This window comes from Cygnus olor, chromosome 1, assembly GCF_009769625.2.
Source record: "Cygnus olor isolate bCygOlo1 chromosome 1, bCygOlo1.pri.v2, whole genome shotgun sequence".
NCBI classification, from domain to species: domain Eukaryota; kingdom Metazoa; phylum Chordata; class Aves; order Anseriformes; family Anatidae; genus Cygnus; species Cygnus olor.
The window spans coordinates 93,322,242-93,344,208 of record NC_049169.1 but is presented as its reverse complement, the minus strand read 5'-3'; the positions used below and the strand labels follow the sequence as shown (position 1 = coordinate 93,344,208).

Sequence of the window (21,967 nt, the reverse complement as noted above, 5' to 3'; positions counted from 1 at the left end):
TTGTATTAAATTAAATTACTGAGAAAATGAGGGGCTAAGCAGTGTAAAATGAAACACAATCCTTAACTGTGAGCTTAGTTCTCCCATGAGCTGCAATGAGATATCCAAATATGTATCATTATCTTACTAAGAAAATGGCTTTTTAAAGATACATAACTCTTCACTGTATTTCAAATGCTGTTTGTATATACAACTGGAATTGGAGACCACTTGCTTGTTTCCTGGATGCTGTATTATTAAACAGCATTGCTGTGTATTGGGTTACATGACCACATACTTTAGCTTTATGGTATACATTTTAAAATAAAACAGGATGTTTAAATTGCATAAGGAGGTGAAATTGATGCTATAAAAAATAATGTCATGAGCTGAAATAATTGTGATTTAAAAGGGAGACACATTGTTATTCTATCAATGCAAAGCAGTGTGGGTGGGAATTGTACAACCTAAGTAGCCATAATACATATTTAACTGCTAGATACTTGTTTTAACTACCACTGCAATTTGAGCTTAGCAATATTCTCATCCAGCTGCCATGAGGTAGCAGAGATTTATTCTTCTATATGATGATAAATACCTAGTAAATCTCTTACTACTCCTGAATATTGAAAATAAATCACTGAATACACAGCAGAACAGAACCCCATTGTATTGTAACTGGCTCAGATAATTAAGCAGCTGCTCAGAAATATATTTCAATCCAATATCTACTGTATTAGAAATAATGACACAAAGCAGTTTACCATCTTTAGCGTGTGGATAGGAAGTTTGGGTGAAGTTTTAGGTTTAGAAGAAATATGTGGAATCTCCATTGAAGCTGGAAGAGAAAAGGTGGGTAATAAGTTGGTTAATTTACACAGAAATTAGCATCTGATATAAAGTTGAACACACAAACACTTAGGCCTCACACCTGCAACAGGGAAAAGAATTCTCTTTATAGGAAGTAGCAAAGGAAGTCAAGTAGTACCACCCATGTGTTTTCAACAGACTAAGCAAGAGAGATGAAATTTGGTCATTTCAGAAGCCCAGATTTTATTTTATTTTTTAAATAAAAAACTGGGATGAGCACAGACAAGCATAATTATAACAAAGGTGATTCAGAGCTTCCAGGTTCATTTTCTCAAAAAGTAGACATTCCAACTGTGAAGAGAGCAATATGCCCAACTGACATGAATGCCAAGCAAGAGAACTACCTAGAAGAAAAATTAAGTTTAATGAAAGAATCCTAAAGCATAAGGCGAGTAACTTCAGTGGTGCTGTCTGCGATGAACAAAGCAAAAAACAGCTTGCCAAAGAAATATCATTACCTACTGTTGACCTTGGTGGTTCAACTCTAAGTGTAATAGGTTCCCAGACTGCAACAGAAACAGTGTGACAAGGTAAGTATGGAACCTACTTCAAAATATATATGTAAATAAATAAAATGTAAAACTACTCCACTGGTAAGTGCAAAAGCAGCTGCTGGTACTACACCACAATAATGCCTACCTTGAAATTAACTTTTATTTTTTTAAATCGTGGACAATTAAGCTTTCTAATAATACAGGTTCAATAGGAAAAAATAATTGCAGAAACTTGCTGACAACAGAAGGAAAAATATAACAGAAATCAGTAAACCCTACAACAAGCAAAGGACTAGATCAGCTTATCTCACAGACAGCAAGAGTCTTGATATACAAGAATATCCAGGTATCCCTCAAACTGAAGTCTGCTGCTATTTGAAAGTGGTATACTGACCATGACAAAACAGTTGAGTTTTTTCTTCTTAAGGTGAGCAGTCAAACAGAGGATGAAAAGGCTGTTATTGTTACAAATATATAATTATATCAAAAGTACTTATTTTGAAAAAGCCTCAGCTTTTTCTCATACCCTAATCCTATAATTTGGATTAAAAAGAAAACAAACAAACAAAAAATGGCACAAGAATATACCATACCATTTTCCTCTTCACGAACTATGCCAAATTGAAAAAAAATAAAAAGATCACAATCCTAAAATACAAACTGGCAGTCTATAAAAAATTCCTGACACTAAAGGAAATTAAAAATAATGGATAAATTCTCCTCTCTCATTAGGCAGTAAGAACTAGAGTAACATACAGACATATATACTTAAAGTTAGAACCTTATCCATCAGCTACACTCACTTATATCCCAAGCTCTCTTGTAATTCCACCTACTTTAAAAATGGAACTTACAATAAATAAAACTATAAAAAAGTTTGCAATTGATGCTTTTGAATAGCAGAGTATTTCTTATCCTTCTATTAGCATACACAGTATAATTGTTACTAACGCTGCTGCAAACAACAACAAAAAAACAGCATTAACTTCTTTCTGTTGACAATAGCCAGACACTGTATAGAAAGGTTAAACCAGTCACTAATCTTTCTAATGTACTCACTATATATTCTAGCCTTGCAATGACTTCTCTGTTATTCAGGCTTGTCAACTACCTTTGGAATTCAAGTTCAAAAATCTCTCTCTATAAGAACACTCATTTCTATTTGCAGGTTGCCTTCAAAACAACAGTGAGTTCATAAAAAAGAATAAAAAATCTTCAGAAATTCAGAAGAAAATTAAATTCTTCTTTAGCTCTACAAAATGTTTTCTGAAGTAATATATATTGGTATAAATATTATCAGAAAGTAATGAGTGTCTTCCTTCTCCCCTCATTCAGGAAAAAAAAAAAGTTTTAATTCTTTCACTTTTTGACTTTTCTGCAGTAACAGCACACCTCAATGTATACAGTTTCAAAAGAAATGTCACTACCAGGTTTAGTCTGAGATGCTTTGATCTAACAACAGATTTATGCTTCACATGTACAGAACATGAGTTTGGATACTGGAAAAAAAAAACTTGGTTTGTAAAAAAAAAATCAGCATTTTAACTGAAAGTAAATGATGCCCCATAAAAGATACTCATCTACATTTGCCAAAGAAGAAACGAAGTCTAGGAAATAACCTTCAGTTAGTATCAATGAATAAGCACAGAGAAAACCGATGCTATGGGTTTAATACATGAAATGTTATTGGATATGGGCAAAACAAGCAGATAGAGCCTTTGATGAAAAGGATAATCAAAGAGTTAGATGCTCTTCTGGAGCAAAATTAGCTTCTAAAAGTTTAGCCTAAAGCAAAATAAGCAAGTGCTAAGAAATGATGCTAAGAAAATACTGTTATCCAATGCCAACCTTGGCCAATCAATGTCATTAGAAGAGTTTTGAGCGTACTTTGAGCACAAGTTTCAATTGATTAATATCGATTAAACAAAACGATTCAATATTTTCCATAAATTTAAAAAACAATCACACAATGTTGTATGCCATACAGAACTCACCTTTCTGCAGAAATTGCTCAACAGTTTGTAGATTTTAATCTGATTTTTAAATTAAGTGATTTTTAACCTGATTTTTAAATTAGTTTTGTATTTCATGAAATCTAAATTCATTAGTTTTATATTTAATGAAATCTATTACTGCAATAATTCTTACTCTTTCTTCTTATGCAATTAAGGTTTTTAATCAGATATCTTTGAAGTAATATCCTGTCTTTTAAAATACAATATCTTCATGTTATAAATGTGAAGAAATAATAAAGCACCAAGACTATATTTTCATTTCTGCTGTTTGGACCTCATATGAATAAGTAGCCTACAGAAAAGAGTGTTTCCAATCGCACATATTATTACACCATAGAAAAGAAGAATGACTAAAAATTGCTAGTAATCATTACCCTCTGCAGTCTTTGGATGTTCATATGTGTAGGGTTTCCTAGTAGTGACTGACACCGGAATGGTTGCTGCTGGAATAAAGAACATTTTCTTGAGATAAATACAGGTGCATCTATACCTATTTTTCATCTTCTGGTACAGCTCAGCTGCTTTTGCTTCCCAGTTAAAATCTACCTCCTCCCCTCTATGCAAATGGAAACATTGAATAAGTAATAATGTTGATCAAGAAAGTTCAGGAAATAACTGTCCTGTGCAGCTTCTGCTGCTCTTTGAAAAGAAAAGATGCATTTATGCTATAGGAACACAGGTGGAAGAGAAACTCTGAGTCTTCATCCTCCTGTTTTCCTGAGAAGTTTTTCTTTTCCCTGCAAGGCTGTAGACACCTTTAGAGAAACAGTTCCATAGAAATCTTTTTTTCTTTTGGTAAATATTTCTATTACTTTTACTGAGTTTCTTCAAAAGTGATGCAAAAGTTAGATCTGAAAGATTCCAGGTATAAATAATTGCAAAGTCACATATAATAAGGCTGAAGATCTCAGTAGGTTATGACAGTTTATGATGAGGGGATTATATTTAAGGAGGTTGTGTTTAAGACTGAGTAAAAGAACTGACATATTTCATTTAGAACTTTAATTTTTCCCTCATTTATTTACTGGCTTTAACTTTAACTTTTTATAGTTAATGATTGATGTATTTAATACTATTGCAACTACCCTAAGAAAGCAAAATATTCTAAGATGCCTTATCTGTGGGACAAATACAGATTGCCTGGAGATGTTTTGAAGTCTCCCTCCTTGGAGAACTTCATGTCCACCTGAACATGGTTGTGGGCAACCTGCTCTAAGTGGCCCTGCACGAGGAGGGTTGTACCAGGTGGCATCCAGAGGTCCCTTCCAGCCTAAGCCATTCTGTGATTCTGTGAAAGAGCATTATAATTAACCATCATTGTCACAGGCTATTCTAGACATAGAAGGACTTTAGGTTTGGAGGAAGAAGCTTTACTGTGAAGGAAAGTTAAAAAATAAAAATAAAAAAAATATATAAAAATATATATAAAATAAAAATATATAAAAAATAAAATAAAAAAAATGTGACAGAGCAGTTATGAAGTTTTCTTATGTTCTCTGGGAATCTGATCTCTAAACTAACAGTACTCGAGTGGGTAAATCTCTCATCAAAATAATCTCCTTTAAAAGCCATGTCATTCAAACTGAGAATGCATGAAGTAGTTCATGTCAGGTGATGGCGTGTTTCTGTCAGCTTACATGAGGAGGTGAGAAAAGTTGAAAGAAAAAAAAATATTAACTCAGCCAGGGCAATCAGTTCTTGCTCTCAGCCCCAGAACTCTGGCATTTAGATGTGGTCAGAAGATGAAGAATGAGAATACACAGAAGCAGCTACTGAAAAGTAAGTCACTAGTAGGAACTCTTTGCCATGTTCTTCTCTGAACTGCCACAGTGGAAGTACTTCTCTGTCATGACAGAGATCAACAGGGTGTCCCTACCTAGTTAACAATGGGAGACTGTTTTTCTACACCTGGCAGCACTCGGTACTGCATAATGTATCTGTGCTACAGCACTATTCTTTGCTCTAAATCCAAGGGAAATCCAATATGAAGCATACTAACCTATAAGTTAGCTGCATGCAGATTTTTCCAGAACTAACCAAGTGCTAGACATTCATTACACCATATTTTTCTGATGAATACTAAATCACATACCGGCTTTTCTTTCTCATTTGTTTGCTTTTTCTAATGTAAAATCAACAATGCCATCCTTCTCCCAGTCCTAAAGAGATTCTGAAAGTTTCTGGTAATGATTTCTTTTCAGCCCAGTTTTTAAAAGTTCATTAACAGATATACAATGCACATTTGATGTAGACTTTTCTATGTAAAATGAAAAGGTAGAGTTGGGAGATGATGTTTCTCAGAATGACAATGAGAGCAGATTGAGATTGTAAGAAATTAAATGCCTTTCATTTCCTCTGACCTTTCTGAAAGCAGAGCATCTACATAAAACTCTCAGACAGTACAACAGGACTTTGGCATATTACTCTCAATATTATTAAATGATCTACCGGGTTATTGGATTGTAAGCACTGATCAACCACATAACCTGAGACTTTGAATGACTGAAAATAATAAGACAGACATGAACCAAGTTTTCAGACATTTTTCATAGGCAGAGAAGGCATGGTTCTCTGGTGTGACTATACTTCAGAAGATGCATGTTTTCAAGTTTTTCCAGGACCCTCATAGTCCTGGTAGGGGCTGGAAGATTCTAAAAGGAACAACTACATGTATGCATCAGTGTATCTAACAATACTGTATCCCAACTTCACTACTGTATTGAGACTAAGGAAATTTGCAAACCAATAGCAGGCAGTTGATGAAATATGAATTTGGCATGTATTTTTCATTATTTTGATTAATGGTTAAGTAAAGGTGACAACCACTCTCACGACACAAATTTCTAATCTATGCTGAACACCCAAAGTGACACTGGAATACATCTGAGATCATTATAAGCTTATTATTATCATAGAATCATTTAGGTCAGAAAAGACCTTCAAGATCACCAAGTCCAACCGTCAACCTGACCTATCAAGTCACACCATTGAACCAGGTCCCTTAGTGCAAGTTCTACACATTTCTTAAACACTGCCAGGGTACTTGGGTACACCACCACCTCTCTGGGAAGCCTGTTCCAATGCTTTACCACGCCCTCCATGAAGATCTTCATGATGTCAAATTTAAACCTCCCCTGGCACAACTTTACACTATTTCCTCATGTCTTATCATTTGTCACCTAAGAAAAGAGACCAACACCCTCCTTGCTGCCATCTCCTTTCAGGTAGTTGTAGAGAACGATGAAGTCTCTCCTCAGCTTCCTTTTCTCTAGACTAAACAATCCCAGCAATTAAAAAGTGTTCCTTAGAATTCCATCTGAATTGAGCAAGGAAACCACTAACAGAGAAAGGACAGACAAGAGGCATGTGCACAAATGAAAAATCATGCTGCCTTCTCTGTAGTTATGTAGAAGCTGAAAGTAGACTTTCATTGATATGGAAACATCAATACGTAGGGTTGATCCTGATGACCCAAAAGTATTATACAAATACAAATATACAAAGGTTTCCAAATGGAGTTGTTTTCTCTGTCATTTCAAGAAAATGTCTATATTCAGAGAGACATAGGCATTGACAGCAGAGACTAAAGTAATTATTCAAGTATTAAAATACTGAAATTCTACACTAAAAAAGTTGTAGTTGTAACCACAATGAAAAACTAATTATGCATACTAATTTGAGATAGTTATAAAACACAAATACCATTTAATTAACAAGCTTTACAAGGAATTATTTTATCTGAAGAGAGTAATTCCTTTTATGAGAAAAATAACAGATTAATTCACAAGGAATCTGGAAAGAATTAAATAATACTGACAAATCTCTTCCATGATTAAGTAACATATTCTCACGACATACAATTACACATTTTAAAGCTTTTTTAACTTCATTACAACCCATGCAAAACTATTGACTTGTTTTTCAGCTTCAGGCAAGGCCAGGTATCTTTTTTTCTTTGGCATACATCACAGACCAAATTCAGCTCTGGTATGAAGGTATGATTTCACTTGTCATCATAAAATATGCCTTTGCTAAACTCCAAAGCTCATTCTTATTTCAACAGTTTCGGATAAGTCTGTATATTAATGATCACAGAATCAATACAAATCCTATAGTTCTAGGTAAGATGCTGTAGCTATCACCAACGCAAGAGAATGTGCGTCTTTGGATCCTGTGCTGAGCCAAGGTGGGAAACAACTTGTTTCCACACCAGGCCATGTAGCTTGTTGATTTGGGTACAAATCTAAAGTTAAAAGTTTACTTTCTTTGCTTCATTTTTTTTGTTCAATACAAAAATAATATTCCTCAAAGAACGTACCTTTCCTCTCTACCTATCTTTCTGATGATAAAGTGCTGAGCTTCACACAGAATGAATTTAAACTTAAGTATATTAAACTATTTAAGTGATATGGTGCAGTAAATGTTTGGTATGGAAGTTAGTTACCAGGTTTAGTTCGTGGCTTTTTGGGTCTGGCAGATGGTCTAGGTTTAGATGTAGAAGGTTTGAGTTTTGCTTGTTTGGGAGCTGAAAAAAATATACTGGATTATAAGATTATCCTTTCCACTGTATCAAATAAGAATCACACTCTTCAAGCCTGAAATAAAGCAATAAATGGCTACTGGAAGAAAAGAAAATGGCAATCAAATTTGCTAACAAGACTTCTCAAAATTCCTACCACCCAAAACTGTTTGTTCTTCATTGTAAAAGTCAGTTAGTAAATTTAACATATGTAATTATATCTTATAATCACATCAAAATGTTCCCCTCATTAAATGTTCCTCATTAACAGCAAATATGTTTTTTCAATATACCTATGTGGTAAATAATGATGCTGTTTATCCTATTGAACTGCAGGTCAATTTTAAGCCATCAAACCACAGAAAGGAAATTACTGGTAGAGAGCTGGAAAAGCTTGGAATCGATAATATAAAAGGGAGTTGCTTCATTATTGTATTCATTGCATTCTGTTAATAAATAGAAGTAGTGTCACCTAAGTGGTAAAAAAATAAGGGCAACCAGTTCTAGAAATGATTTTTCCCTGAACTTGCTGAAAAGTGTAATTAGCTTAAAAGATTGTTAATTGGACATCAGATAAAGCTTAAGCTGAGTTTCAGGTAGCATAATAAGTAATTTTCTTCATTTTTATAAAGCAGTGCAATGAGACTGCTTTCAAAGAAGTTTCCAAAAGTTACATATCAGTAAACACAGTGGAAAAGCATACAGTACAGAGAGAACAGACTAGAGTAAGACATGAAGTGACTGAGAAATGTTTTTGAAGCCAAGCTGACATTCATGAAGGATTCATAAAAGAACAGTGAAATTAACGTATCCACATAGTGCCAGAGGAGTCTTTCACTGAGAGTTCTAGGATTAACATCTACAGTGCTGACCTTGTACTTAGACTTTCAGTAGTATTTCTGATGGGTTTCTGATGATTCTTTGGGGGTAAAATGTGTTGCTGGTCTAGCAAAACTCCCAACAAAACTCCCAACAAAAAGGATGATAATTCTGCTTCATGCAGAAAAAACTGAACTTACTTTTTCTCTTACATTGAGAAAAACATCATTTCAGAATGCTTATTTCTTAACTTTTTTCTTCTCTAAGAGAAATGGATTACAAACAAAAGAAACTAAGAGATGAAATAAGAGAGTTCAGACTGTGGGTTGGACTGCAAAGAAGAGTGACCAACAGCTACAGAAACACGTATTACCTCTTGTAGCTTTTGGTTGTTCAGTCTGAGAAGTTTTAGGCTCCAAAAGTGGTGGTTTAGGGGCTAGAAAACAAAAATTCAGGTGTAATCGAACAAATCAGTAGATGTATCAGCAGTAAGCCAAAAATGTTATGATTCCAATAGTTCACTTTTTTTTTTTATAGAGTGAATAAGCATGCAAGAGTCCTACTCATATGCATAACATCCTTTTAGTTCTGTTTCCTACGAAACTTCACACTGTATGTTCAAGTGTTCAAGGTTTTATGTGACAGCTGCTTCTGAGGCTTCTTTCCCGTATCTATGTTTTAAGGACATTTTTAACGCATTGCTTGGCTCAATCAAAAAATAGATTTCTTTAAAGTTATGGGAGAAAAAAAAGAAAGAACAGATGAGGCCTATGACTGAAGAAAAGACCACATTCTGTAACAAATACCACAAAATATACTGAAGGCAACTTTTGAATGCCAAAATCTTGCTGAAAATCCTAAGTCAGAGTTGCAGTCAATTGTAAGACATGTATGAGACATAAAAGGCAACTCCTTCTTTTTACTGACCTGCTTGTTTATAAGAAATGAGAATAGAAACATTATTTAAAGCTCTAGTAATGCACACCATAATATTTACTTGTCCAATACCCGAGTCACTAAAAGTGGCAAATTCATATCCCTTAATCCCAAATCAGAAAAAAAAATGACAGAGATCTATTTTTTGATCAAAAAGCAGAAATGGAAAAAAGATACCACACAGTAATAATGCTCCAATGGTCAAAGAATGAACTTTTCACTCGTACACGAAAGTTTCCTCTTCTGCTTTGAAGGCAGCTCTCCTATTTCCACTGAAATGAAAATCTTTTTCATTGAGTTTCTTGAGGGAGGGCTTATCAATCACACGAGTAGTACCTTACTCTGAATTATCAGTGCTGTGACTAGCAAAAATGCCTTCTTTGCCAAGCTATGTCTGTATGAAAGTGGAAGATGGGGACTGACAAAAGAAGCAATAGAATAATAGAAGTTTTTTCTCTACCGGTCTTTTAAACTAAATTACAAAACCAGAGAACTTGTTTATATTTTTATCACTGGACCCAACTGTGTAAAACTGGTGAGCTTAACTCTCATTTCCTTTGTCACGTAACATCACATGACTGATTACAAAATTATGAGTTAGTCGAGATGCTCACATGTATTGCACAGTTCCTATTTTACAAAGTATTGCTAAAATATTTTTAGTGAACATACGTCTCTGCATACCAACTTAAAATAATGGTGTGCATAATTACCGGGTTTCACACGATGTACTTCTGGGGTAGCAGATGGTTTCGGTTTAGGAGGAGTAAGTGGTATTTCTTTTGGAGCTGAAAGAAAGAGCTCAGTTTGCAATCAAAATTTGTTTAACAAGGGTTGCCCAGAACACACAACACATGCCACAAGTTTATAGTGAAGAAAAAACAACTCAGTGTGGAACATCAAAGCCATCTGATGAAATCAGAGTTTGAAGAGTGGAATGGAGATGATATTGAAATGCTGTGCATTGATCAGAAATAGATCTGATGTCTTCAAAAGAACTATAATTTCCAGTATGAAAGCTCTACATATCGGAGAGAAAGAGAGCACATGCGTGTGCACCAGAGAAAAAGACAGAACACAATGATCATGGAGTTTTTCATGCAAGTTACTAAGAGGCAACTTTTACTGCATTGAGGACAGTAAAACTGCTTTGAACTACGTTCCCATACAGAAATATATCAAGAATAATCGAAGTCTAATGACAATGGCAGAACAAGACTATAACCAGTAAAAAGAACAATGATTATGTGTGTAAAATGATATGCTGGATGAAATGCATTCATATGGGATGAAGTGCTCAAAACAAACAGAGTTTTTCACTGCGTGAAAACAACATTACCTAATGTTACCCTTGGCCATTGGAAAGGATGATAAGTTTTAGGAGTAAAAGATTCCAGAATGGATTCAATTGTTGCTGTTGGAAGAAATGGTGACAGTCGTAAGACAGTAAAGAGCTAATGGAAGAAACTCTTGCTTCGCAAGCAAAAACAAATTTGTTTTTACAAGAACAACATAAATATTTCACTAATTCTTGGACACTTTTCAGTTTATCTATCTAGTATGCATTAGAGAGAAATTCAGTCTTTTGAACTGCACAGAGCTTCAGTGTCTTTAAATCATTGCATTTGTGATGTGCAGAAGTTTTGGACGTTCATTTCTTCCTGCCTTTATTGCAACTGGTCTGGATCTCAATCACTGCCAAGTAAGATTTTGAAGTTTAGCATTTACACATTTTGAGTTCTGGTCCATTACTTAAGGAAAATGGTGTGTAAAATGCATGAATGTAATGAAGAGGATGCGTTGACCGATCAATCAGCCAAGACACTTAAACTATAAAATTTGGACTAGAAAGCTGACAATCCAACTACTGTTTCAGTCCAGAAGTATCAAGTGTCTGTGACTTTTGTCTGTGACCATTTTCATGCAATTAAAAGAAACACTCTCCTTAATATTCTTAACAAGACTACAGCAGTAGAATGCAGCTTACAGCATATATCACACTATTTAGATCAGTAGCATTGGACAATAAATACTGTTTTCTTGATTATCTATGTGGCATATTTTTCAAAATACTGAAGGCGAATCAGGTAACTATGAATTGCCATATACATCATAAGTGTGAGAAAGCAACAGTGTCAACCACTAACAGCAACCTAAACTCAAAATCCAGATGTTACGGTCTAATCCAAATGTGCACTGAAAGTGAAGACAACCAGTGTAGTCATTTCAGTGAGTTTTAGAGCCTGATCTGAGCTACTGATTAAAAAGAACTAGGCAGTGTATTGTACCTGGTTCAGTATCTGCTATTTCAGGCTTACTAGGTGTCACAGGGCTTGAAAGAACAGGCTGAATATCATTGAAAGCTATAAAACAAACAAACAAAAAAACAGTTGAGAGTATCTACGATTATTGTTTCTATACGTAGCTTTCTGTTCTTATACCTAATTTGCAATGCAGATTTCCATCCATAATAAGCATACCTTACCTTGAAAATAGAGCAGTGCTGGTTTAGAGTAGGAACTGAAGCTAGTGGCTAAAGTGACAACTGAAACTAAGTGGCAGCCAACCAAAGCTAATATGATATTAGACAGTATGGTCCACATAACTGAAAGCAACCCAGAAAATATAAAAAAGAACTTCCGACACAATGGCTAGAAGCAAAAAGCACTCAAAAAAAAAAAGGAAAAAGGGTAGAAAAAAATAATTCATAAAGCTCAAGAACACAAGAACAATACCAATATACTTCTGCACAAGACTAAATTGTTTTCAGTGCTTTGCTTTCTTCGAAGTCTCCGTGAGTTTGATTTTTTTTAGAATACGTGATTATAAGCAATATACACACACAAACACAGAGACATACCAAACAAAGGTAAAACAAATAAATAAAAATTATCACCAAATACTAAAGCAAACAAAAAGCAGTAAGAAAAAGATTTAAGACTCTGGCATAAAGAACAGCAGAGAATATGTGTGCATCTATCTGAGCATATAATAATTAAACATGAACGTACCTAATTGGCTTAAAGAAAAAAAAATAATTAAGCTTTTGGCATTTTGAATTTATTTATCAAGGTTACTTCATCTAGGTGTATTTCAAAATACCCTTAATAGCTTTTGGATAAGTAAATGAAAGACCAGAAACACTATCGGGTGAGTTTCTCAGTAGTAAGCACACACACACAAAAAAAATAATATATATATATATATATATTTCTCCATTGCCAAAAAAGCACACTTCACAATTAGCTTCTAACACAGAGCGATGCTCCAAGAACCACAGCCAGAACTTTCAGGAATCTACTATTTACCTGCATCCTAGAGAGAAGGATACATTAATAAGGTTCATACACTTTTAATTTGCACTTGACTTCAAGTTTGTAGGCTTGACAGTTTGCTCACGCAATGCTTACTGACCTCATGGGTCAAAAATACTGCCAGGCCACATGCCTGGCCTTGCACACCTGCCAATACAAAAGAAGCTGCCGCTATGAGCTTCTCCCGCATTGTCACCGAGTGCCACAGCCAATGCCTTAGGAAAATGGATTTTCATGTGCGGCAGCTTCATCTCCACATCGGTGCTTCACCCCAACACAGGCCAAGAGAAATAACGGTTCCACTAAAATCACAACACCATTGGGGAAAAAAACTCCTGTCCTGCACCAATTCCAGATCAGCAAGAACCATCGTTACCAGATCTGGCCAGCAGCACTATCAGGTGCTGAAGGCTGGTGGTAGCTCTGAACCCCAAAGACAACCCTGTGCTTCACCACTAGGTGAGAAGAGGCAGCATGCTTCAAGTCCTAGCATGACATCAAAAGCTGCACAACAGCAGAGCAGTCACTTCCAGGTGGTGACAACGTAAATGAATGCACAGATGACAGATGGCTGCCTGGACAGCCAGCAGCCGGGGGCGTGAATGGAAAAGAGGGAAAGGAGAAAACGGAAAAAGGGGTTTTGCTAGTTACCCGTCACTGTTTGCTGGGTCGCCAGAGGGGAAGGAGAGGTGGATTTCAGCCTTGGTCGCTGGGTAGCTAAGATCAAAAACAAAAACCACCTTCAGGTCCTCGCGCTGACTGTCATCACACAGGCGATATTAAGATGCACTGACAAACAGGGAGACGGAGCCTTGCTCAAGGCAGGCCTCCACGTCACAGCATCCCCTCCCCTGGAACAATCCTCCTGTCCTTCAAATGGCAGAGCTAGCCCCAGGTAACAGAGGAAGCCTTGAAGTGGAGGAGGCCTGTACCGCAGACAAGCCTCCAAAAGGAATCCAAAAGCTTAACGGTGGAGCTCTTATTCAAGAGCCATTAGGGACCAGCTGCATCATGCACCTACTTTTCAGGACAGCCAACACCAGAACAGGCTCACCTCTGCAGGGAATAGCACTGCCTGAGTACCCAAAGTAGGAAGGGAATCGCTGGCTATTTACCCATCACAGTCCTCGTGGTTTCCGGTGAAGCAGACGAGGTGGATTCCGGAGCCCATCTCTGGGTTGCTACGGTCAGACATGGAAATGATCTTGAGATACCTACACAGTCCTGCCAGAACAGGCTACCTAAGGCCGCACCACTCCCCATGACATCTGGAAACCCCAAGTCTTCCCTTAGGTTAGTCCCTAAGCCAATGAGCAACACACCTACTCATCCAGCTAGAACTTAAATGCTCAAGTCTCTGAAACAAAAGAGGAAAAAGGGCTGTAAGGAAGCTCTGGAACACCTACACCACATCAACAGCGACACCAGTAGTAGTAGAGTTATCTTTCTGCCATATTGGAACGTTTCATTCTAGAAATAAGTTTCTGAAGAAAAAACACGTGTAGAGACAGATGCACAGACAAGCAAAGTGTGATAGATTCTTTCTGCCAAATGGCCCTGCAAAAAAATGATTCCCAGGTGACAGCAAAAGCGGTGGTTCAGCCATCAGAATCATGGAACTAGCATGACAAGTGTTTTCGCAAGCCATCGTACATTAACAAACCCAGATATTGCTCAAAGCAGGTGCAAATGACATCAGGTGATGGAAGGGGAGAAGAAAAACAAAAAAAACTGTATTTACCCTCCACTGTTCCTTGGATTGCAATGTAAGGAGGAGGAGGTTTCACCTTTGGTCTCTGAGTAGCTAAGATCAAACCAGAAAACTGCCTTCAGATTCTACAGAGGAACGGTGTTTTTCAAAGCAGTACCAGCATGGAGTTGGAAATGCATGAAGTACACGTTACATTCAGCTATTTTACATAAATACCTGCTCTCGTTACAGTATTATTCCATCCTTAAAGCAAGGCAGCCTGGCTGCATTAATGTAGAACACAAGCAGTTAACATTTTAGTGAACTAGGCCCCTTGAGCAGAAAATTTATGTAGAGGAATGGAGAAGCTTAACAATGAAGTATCTCCTTGTTATCATTTATAAAAGGGACTGATCACATCACTGATATTACTGGTAAAATATCACTGGTGTTATCACTAGCAGGGAAAAAAAAAAAAGGAAAAAAGGTGGGGTTGCTGAATCTTAAAATTGTGCGCCTCATTTTTAAGTATAGCCAAAATACAGAAATTGTAATGGAATTCCTATTTACCCATCATTGTTCTTGTGGTTTCCAGAGAGGGAAACGAGGTTGGCTCCAGGACCGATCTTGTGAAAGCTAAGGTCAGAGACAGAAACTATCTTGAGATGTTAAGGCCTTCTTGCTACGTGTATGAATGCATCATTTTAATCACATCCAAATAAACCAGTATTTAATTTGTGGTTATCAAGGTCTACTTTTCCTACCTAATAAATCACTTATCAAATTTTTTTAATCATTCCATACTATCAAAAGAAACAAAAAATGAAAAAAAACACCCCAATGAGCTGCTAAACACTGCTGCTATGAAAAAAAGTAAACAATAATGAAGCATTCTTTATACATGAGTGATTACAGCTGAATCAGAAATTTAAACAAGCATGAATTAACAACAAGAAACCGGAATTCTGGTAGATGATAATGACAGTCTTGATGTTCTACAGTTACCTTTTAACTGTAATAAATGACAGGTTCTAAAATCCATTTTCTAGCACCAAAGTAATAATTTCAAGCTATAAATTGAGACCTAGTAGATTAATACGTACCCAGAACTTCAGCCTACATCCAAGATACTGTCATATTTTGGTAATGGCCACCTTTTATTTTATCTGGATAACACTAAACTAGCTCTCACTTCTACATTCCTTGTCATCCTTACAAATCTCAGCTTTGGGGAGAAAAAACGTATGCCTGGGAAGAAAAGAAAACCATAGCATCTCTGCAGAAAAATGCATACAGGTAACTTCAACATGGACTTCCATCAAGATCCGGACCAACAAGAAAAACAACTTGTGCTTTCTTAACCAAAATCTATAAGAATCTCTAACAGAATAGCACCTCCTTAATTTACAGCAGTAGTAGGTTTCCGTCTTGGAAGAAACATGAAGTACTTCAAACAGACAGGATGTCATATCCACACCGTTAAACAAGCACAGGCTAAAAGAAGAGTCACACCTATTGTCCAGAAATTAATGAACTGTTATGCAAATGACTATAGTGAAATGCAAAGATAATGGTGAAAAAAACATTTATATAAAAGTATATTATTAATAATAAGAAAAAGAAAAAGAAGAGAAGGGAAAGTTGATAAAAGCGCAAAGCTAATTATTAACATAAGCAGAAGACAGGTCAAACAGTAGATACTTTGGAAAATGGAATAAAAATTTTGGAACTGCCAAACACACTGGTAAGAATATGTTACAGGAAAACTGGAAGAGCACAGATTTGATGGACTAACAAAGGGAAAATTTCAAACATGGAATTCTTGTTCTGAAAGAACTCCATGAGATTCCTCCAGCCTAAAACAAAACACCTAGAAAATGTAATAAAACTCCAAACAGGCTTAAAGAACCTTGGCAAGCAAACATTTGCTGAAAAAAAAACCAACCAACCAACCAACCAAAAAAAACCACTAATAAGTAATCGATCAACTAACTAAGCAGTTGTTTTTTAAGCGACATCATGAAGATCACTGATCACAGCTAAAAGACCCTCTCCAGGGGAAATAACATATAAGCAAGTATTTTAGTGTAGTCCTCATTGTGTGGCTAGAAATCCTCATCTTCCTTTAATTGAAAGACTCTTCTATTCAGTCTTTTCTCTCTCGAACACACACACACGCAAAACCAAATCAAACCAGAATTCCTCAGGCAGGTTACTTCAAGGCAGTCCTTCAAATACATACAACTGTATATGCTAACTGTTCTCATCTCAAACCAAACATATGCATAAAATCTGTTAATCAGTTGTTATTATCATGCTTAATCACATTTTCAACTCTCCTTGAAATCTGGGACTCATCTTTGCATGGAAATGTCCATGTTTCATTAAAATGATTAACGTCAGACTAGATCAGACATGATTCTATCCATTCTCCCAGACATTGGGCACCTATCCACCATCTGGTTTGGAAAGAGCACAGTATAACTTTCTTTACAGGCAAAGCATACAGAATAAAAGAGCTGAACTTGGATGCGCTATTATGCCAATATGTAGAAAACACTGCTGAACCATTCTGTTAAGGCATTTGATCAGAAGTTATTGCTCAGTATGAAAGATGTGTTAGTGATAAATACTGATCACTATCTCTGCCAAATAAATGCATAAAACTTAAGTCATCTCCATGTCTTGACTTTAAGAATGTTTAGTTGGAGTGTGCAAGGTTTACCATTAGTTTGCAATTACAAGCAACTGGACAGCTGCTAAAAGTTTCCTATCAAATGCACATTTAGTCCACTCCTTACTGCAAGGGAGTTCTGGCAACAACATGAAATGGACTTTGGATGGAATTGTCATTATTGAAAGGAAACAAAATATATCCTCATACAGACACAGTAAAACAAGTAGAACCTTGAGCATTGATATAACTGCATTTGTTCACAGTCGTTCTGCAACACGTTGATAAGTTTTAATGTAATCTCTGCACACAAGAATAAACATTGGCAAGGAAGAAGAGGGAAACTATATATGCTTTAGATTAATTATTGTATGTTGTGCAAATAATCTAACAAGTTAAATTTTATTGGAGTCTGGCAATAACAGGTTTCAAGAGTGTTTGATAACACCATATAGAAGTGGAGCAATTTGTTACAAATATTTTCTTTAATTACAGTGCTATGTAGTTGTTTAAGAAGTTGTACTCAAGCAATGCATAATCATGTTTCAACTCCTATTAGCTTTGGACCTATCCTGTCTTGCTTACTGGCAGCAAAGCAAAATGTCTAACTTAGATAACTGCTTTGAAGATATTTGAATGAAGGGACTGAAGGATCTATTCCTTGCTATATTGAACCTTCCATATTCATTCATCTCCATGCGAATTGGATAATCCCACAAAACGATTTAGGTTACCTTTACTTATTTTACATTTATATTTGCAGCTGAATATCATCATCTCTAAAGCATCAGGCTGTTGCTTAATTTCATGTTGCACTGCCAATGTGTTGCAGATTTAATACTATTTTTCCTGAACCAAAAATGCTGGAATAAGGGAACTAGTCACATCGGCCAAAACTTACTAAACGTGCATGCTCCATTTTAAGGCTTAAAAATCTGTATTAGGTCAATATAGGTATTTGTATATTGACTCATATTGCTAATGTTAACACTAAGCTTTTAAACTGTCTTCGCAAATTCATCTAATTGATCAAACTGTTTTAATTTAATTAAGTGAAAGGGATAAATATGAACAGGTAGGAAGAGCAACTGCATAAGCATTATTTCCACAGAATATCAGGATAGCAAAGGATCATGAACAATTTTCTACAAGCTAAATACAGTGGGACTCAGTCAACAGGGGGAAGAACTGCCATGGGGAAAAAGAAAAAAGAAAAGTGGCCTTTCAATTAGATAAGTACCTTGCTAAAGCCTAAGGATTCACAAGTTACTGTCTATGGAACACTAACAAAACTGATGTAGCTCCCGCACACAGATTAAACATGGCTGAGTAAGTTAATTGGCTATTTCTGGTTGATTTGGTAAAAAAAAAAGATGGTTTCCATTAGTCTAGCCAACACAAACAACACACATGATGCTAAATTGGCCAAATTATTGACAGTTTGCTATTGATCCTCTTATTTCTATGGGACTTACTCAACCCCTTCAACCATTAGAACTATTTTGATCATGGATTTAAATGTAACTTATGTTAACTTGCACTATAACCCACCTGCAGTATTGTAAATGAAAAAGAGACCACTACTATATGTAATAAGACATGCTAAAGCTTATTAACATCAAGCACTGCAATACAGACTTCTTAGTGTATTAGGAATGTAGACCAAGGACAGAAAAGAGTGCTTATTATTTTGGAGTATCATAAAAAATTTCCTAAGTTAGCCTGGTATTTGAGAAAACAAATTAATTCCTACAGTTCTGTAGTTACTCTAATTCATATTAACTAATAACATGCCAAAAGTATGATAAAATCTGTGTCATAATTTTTATTTAAAACCACATTTTCAACTATTACCAGGTACAGCTGACAGCATTTCTTGGATGCCAGATGTTTCAGGTCTTGAAGAAACAGGCTGCTTTTCATCAAAAGCTGAAATAAAATCTCGAGTTAAAATGAGAATGGACCTCAGAGCCACAGTATTTGAACAGCAGCTGTTGAGCAGTTCAAGACAAGACTGATGTGATCAAGCAAGATAGCAGCAGCTTTAGAGATGACTGTGAAATGAGGTGCTACATGAACACTGAAGCTGGCATGAGGTGAAGTAAGGTCAACTCTGATATCTCATGCTAGGTAGAATTCTTCTTACTGATTTTTTAAGTACCTATTCTTTGAAATAAAGTTGATTACACAGAAATGGCTGAGATGGAAAGAAATAAAAATTTTTTAAAAAAAGTGCCTTTTATCAAGTAGTCTTCAAAGCAATGTGTTTGAATGAATTTTAGCATTGTCCATGTGATGGCAAGGGATGGGAAATGGTAATGGAATTACATGCTATTTATCCATCACGTTCTCTCTGGTTTCCATGGAGTAAAAAGATGTGAATTTCAGGCCTGGCTCCTGTGTAGCTAAGATCAAATACGAAAACAATCTTGAAATAATGAGTGAGGTTAGTTTTTAAATGAGGTGATCTTTGCCCTTTATTAGGGGAGCCAAAAGTCTATATTTATTTTAACTTTCTTGTATATACATTTTAAAGTGATATTTGTGATAGCTTACTCTATTCTCTCTGTGTGTATATATATATTTATGTTATATATATATTTATATATTATATATAAAAATATACATATATATATATATATATTTGACACATAACATCTAATTTTGAAGCATTTAATACAAGACCAGCTGATTTTAAAATTCTTTCCAATAGCAACACCTGACAGGAAACCCCTTTCCCCCCACGTTTAGTTAGGATAAGCCTTTTAAATAAGGAATTGCAAATGCCCAATGTTATTTTCATACAGCATGCCTTCACATTTGAAATTAGGCATAAAGTGATGAATCAGGGCTTAATTACACTTAAAAACATCACTTCATGCACACAAATTGGAAATCCTATACAACTGGCATGGTGAAAAGCCTGTAAATGTTCTTTAGACAAAGAGGCAGAGTAAATTAATGGTTCGTTACAAAAAGCTTTATTTTGTCTGCACACCAAAGCAGACACAACGTGGGATGCTCATTAAATCCAGCTAGTCTGCATTTTTAAAAATCTTGTGGGAATGGTTCACTGCCTAACAAAACCATGTGGTATCAACCTAAAGCAGGATCACAATTCAAAATCTCATCCTACAGACCAATTCTTTTTTTCTTATCTCTAAAATCTTTGGAATCAGAACAGTAGCTTAACAAAACTAAACAAATTATTGGCAAATATATATGTATTTGTAGTAACTGTATGACAAGTTACACAGAAGCAGCTGATATAAAAGTTTTAAGAAAAAGCCTGCTGCAAACATTTGGCAGCCAATATGCTTAAGTCTCTGCCTGTTGAAAAGAAATGCCAAAACGATGTAAATAATTACTGAATCTATTCTATTTAGCCAGTACTGTCCTTGTGGTTGCTATGAAGGACAAAAGAATGAACTCTAGTGTTGGTTTCTGGATAGCTAACGCCAAATGAGAGAAGTTTAAGACATCAAGGCAGGCTGTTTCGAGAAGATGAGTTATCAAAGGTTGGATCATACTTCCTGTTGATGCTAGATTCATATTCAGCCCAGGGACCTTAATTTCCCCCAGCTGCCACAAAGTTCATTTAATATAAATACCAAAAATGATCATCCTTTGGTGTAGAATGGCTTAAAAACATCTAAGTTTTTGTGACTATATTTTAATGAAAACACAGATGCAAAAAATCACTTTCTACCCAATCACTAAGGTCACCGTTTCTGTTGGAAAAAATATGCAGCCAGTGAAAGAAACGTGCTCTGACTACTTCTGTGGGCAGTGGTATATGAAAAACTGAAAAGTAGGTGCTTTTGATACTAGGAACATTCATGACCTATTAAAGTCAAAGGACAAGTAATAAGAAATCCAAGTTGTCTGATTCTCTACATCAATGGAAAATGCTGTGGTAGTTCTGACAGCACACGCCACAGAGAGCAATAACGCCACACCTGACTAGCTGCTGAAAGTTTTCCATCTAATGAAGATATGATGTGACTGAAATGACCTTGGAAAGCATACAGTTCTCAACTTGAAAAGGAAACAAAAACACTGCACTAATGCGGAGGCAGGATAACTGTCAGTACCACCCATGGAGCAACAACACAGCTGCATCACGTTTGTGTTCAGTATGAGTTTTATAACAGAGGAAAGCTCAGACATTTCCAAATGTATTGGTGATGAGAAACTGAAGGAACATAGACTGAAGTTTAACAAAAGACTAGGGAAAACATGAGTACTGTATGTATGATGTAATAAGCTAAACCCCAGATGACAAAAAATGTTAATGATTCACTCAATTCCACTTTACTGTTGTCAGATATAACAAGTTTGAAGGGTGCTTGAACAGTTACTGTAAGAGAGAAATACACCATTTCCTCATGTTAGGATTTTAGATCACACTGTCTTTCACAAATACGTTGCTAATAAATTCACTTTTTCTGTAGCTATGTTACTAAGCTGCACTTAACTAATATAGCAACAAATGCAAAAAGCTGCTGATGCATTAAGTTTTAGAACTATTAAAATAAAAAATCATCAGCACTTGAGCTTACTAATTTCTCAAGGTATTTTACAGTTTATACTACCAGCCTTTTTGAATCTGGGCACTTAATATTAAAGACCAAATCCTTCCTGAGACTCTTACTAT

General features: G+C 35.7%; 1 protein-coding gene across 1 annotated transcript in view; it reads right to left on the bottom strand.

The window, feature by feature from the left end:
• LOC121075988 (ABI family member 3 binding protein) overlaps positions 1-21,967 on the bottom strand; it is a 151,478-nt gene that overhangs the window by 50,814 nt on the left and 78,697 nt on the right. The window contains 15 exon segments of the mRNA XM_040569840.1: positions 744-767; positions 770-817; positions 1,308-1,355; positions 3,733-3,801; positions 7,803-7,883; positions 9,070-9,132; positions 10,346-10,420; positions 10,972-11,046; positions 11,921-11,995; positions 13,598-13,663; positions 14,062-14,127; positions 14,688-14,750; positions 15,207-15,272; positions 19,165-19,239; positions 19,650-19,715. Of these exon segments, the coding sequence (XP_040425774.1) occupies positions 744-767; positions 770-817; positions 1,308-1,355; positions 3,733-3,801; positions 7,803-7,883; positions 9,070-9,132; positions 10,346-10,420; positions 10,972-11,046; positions 11,921-11,995; positions 13,598-13,663; positions 14,062-14,127; positions 14,688-14,750; positions 15,207-15,272; positions 19,165-19,239; positions 19,650-19,715 (960 nt within the window).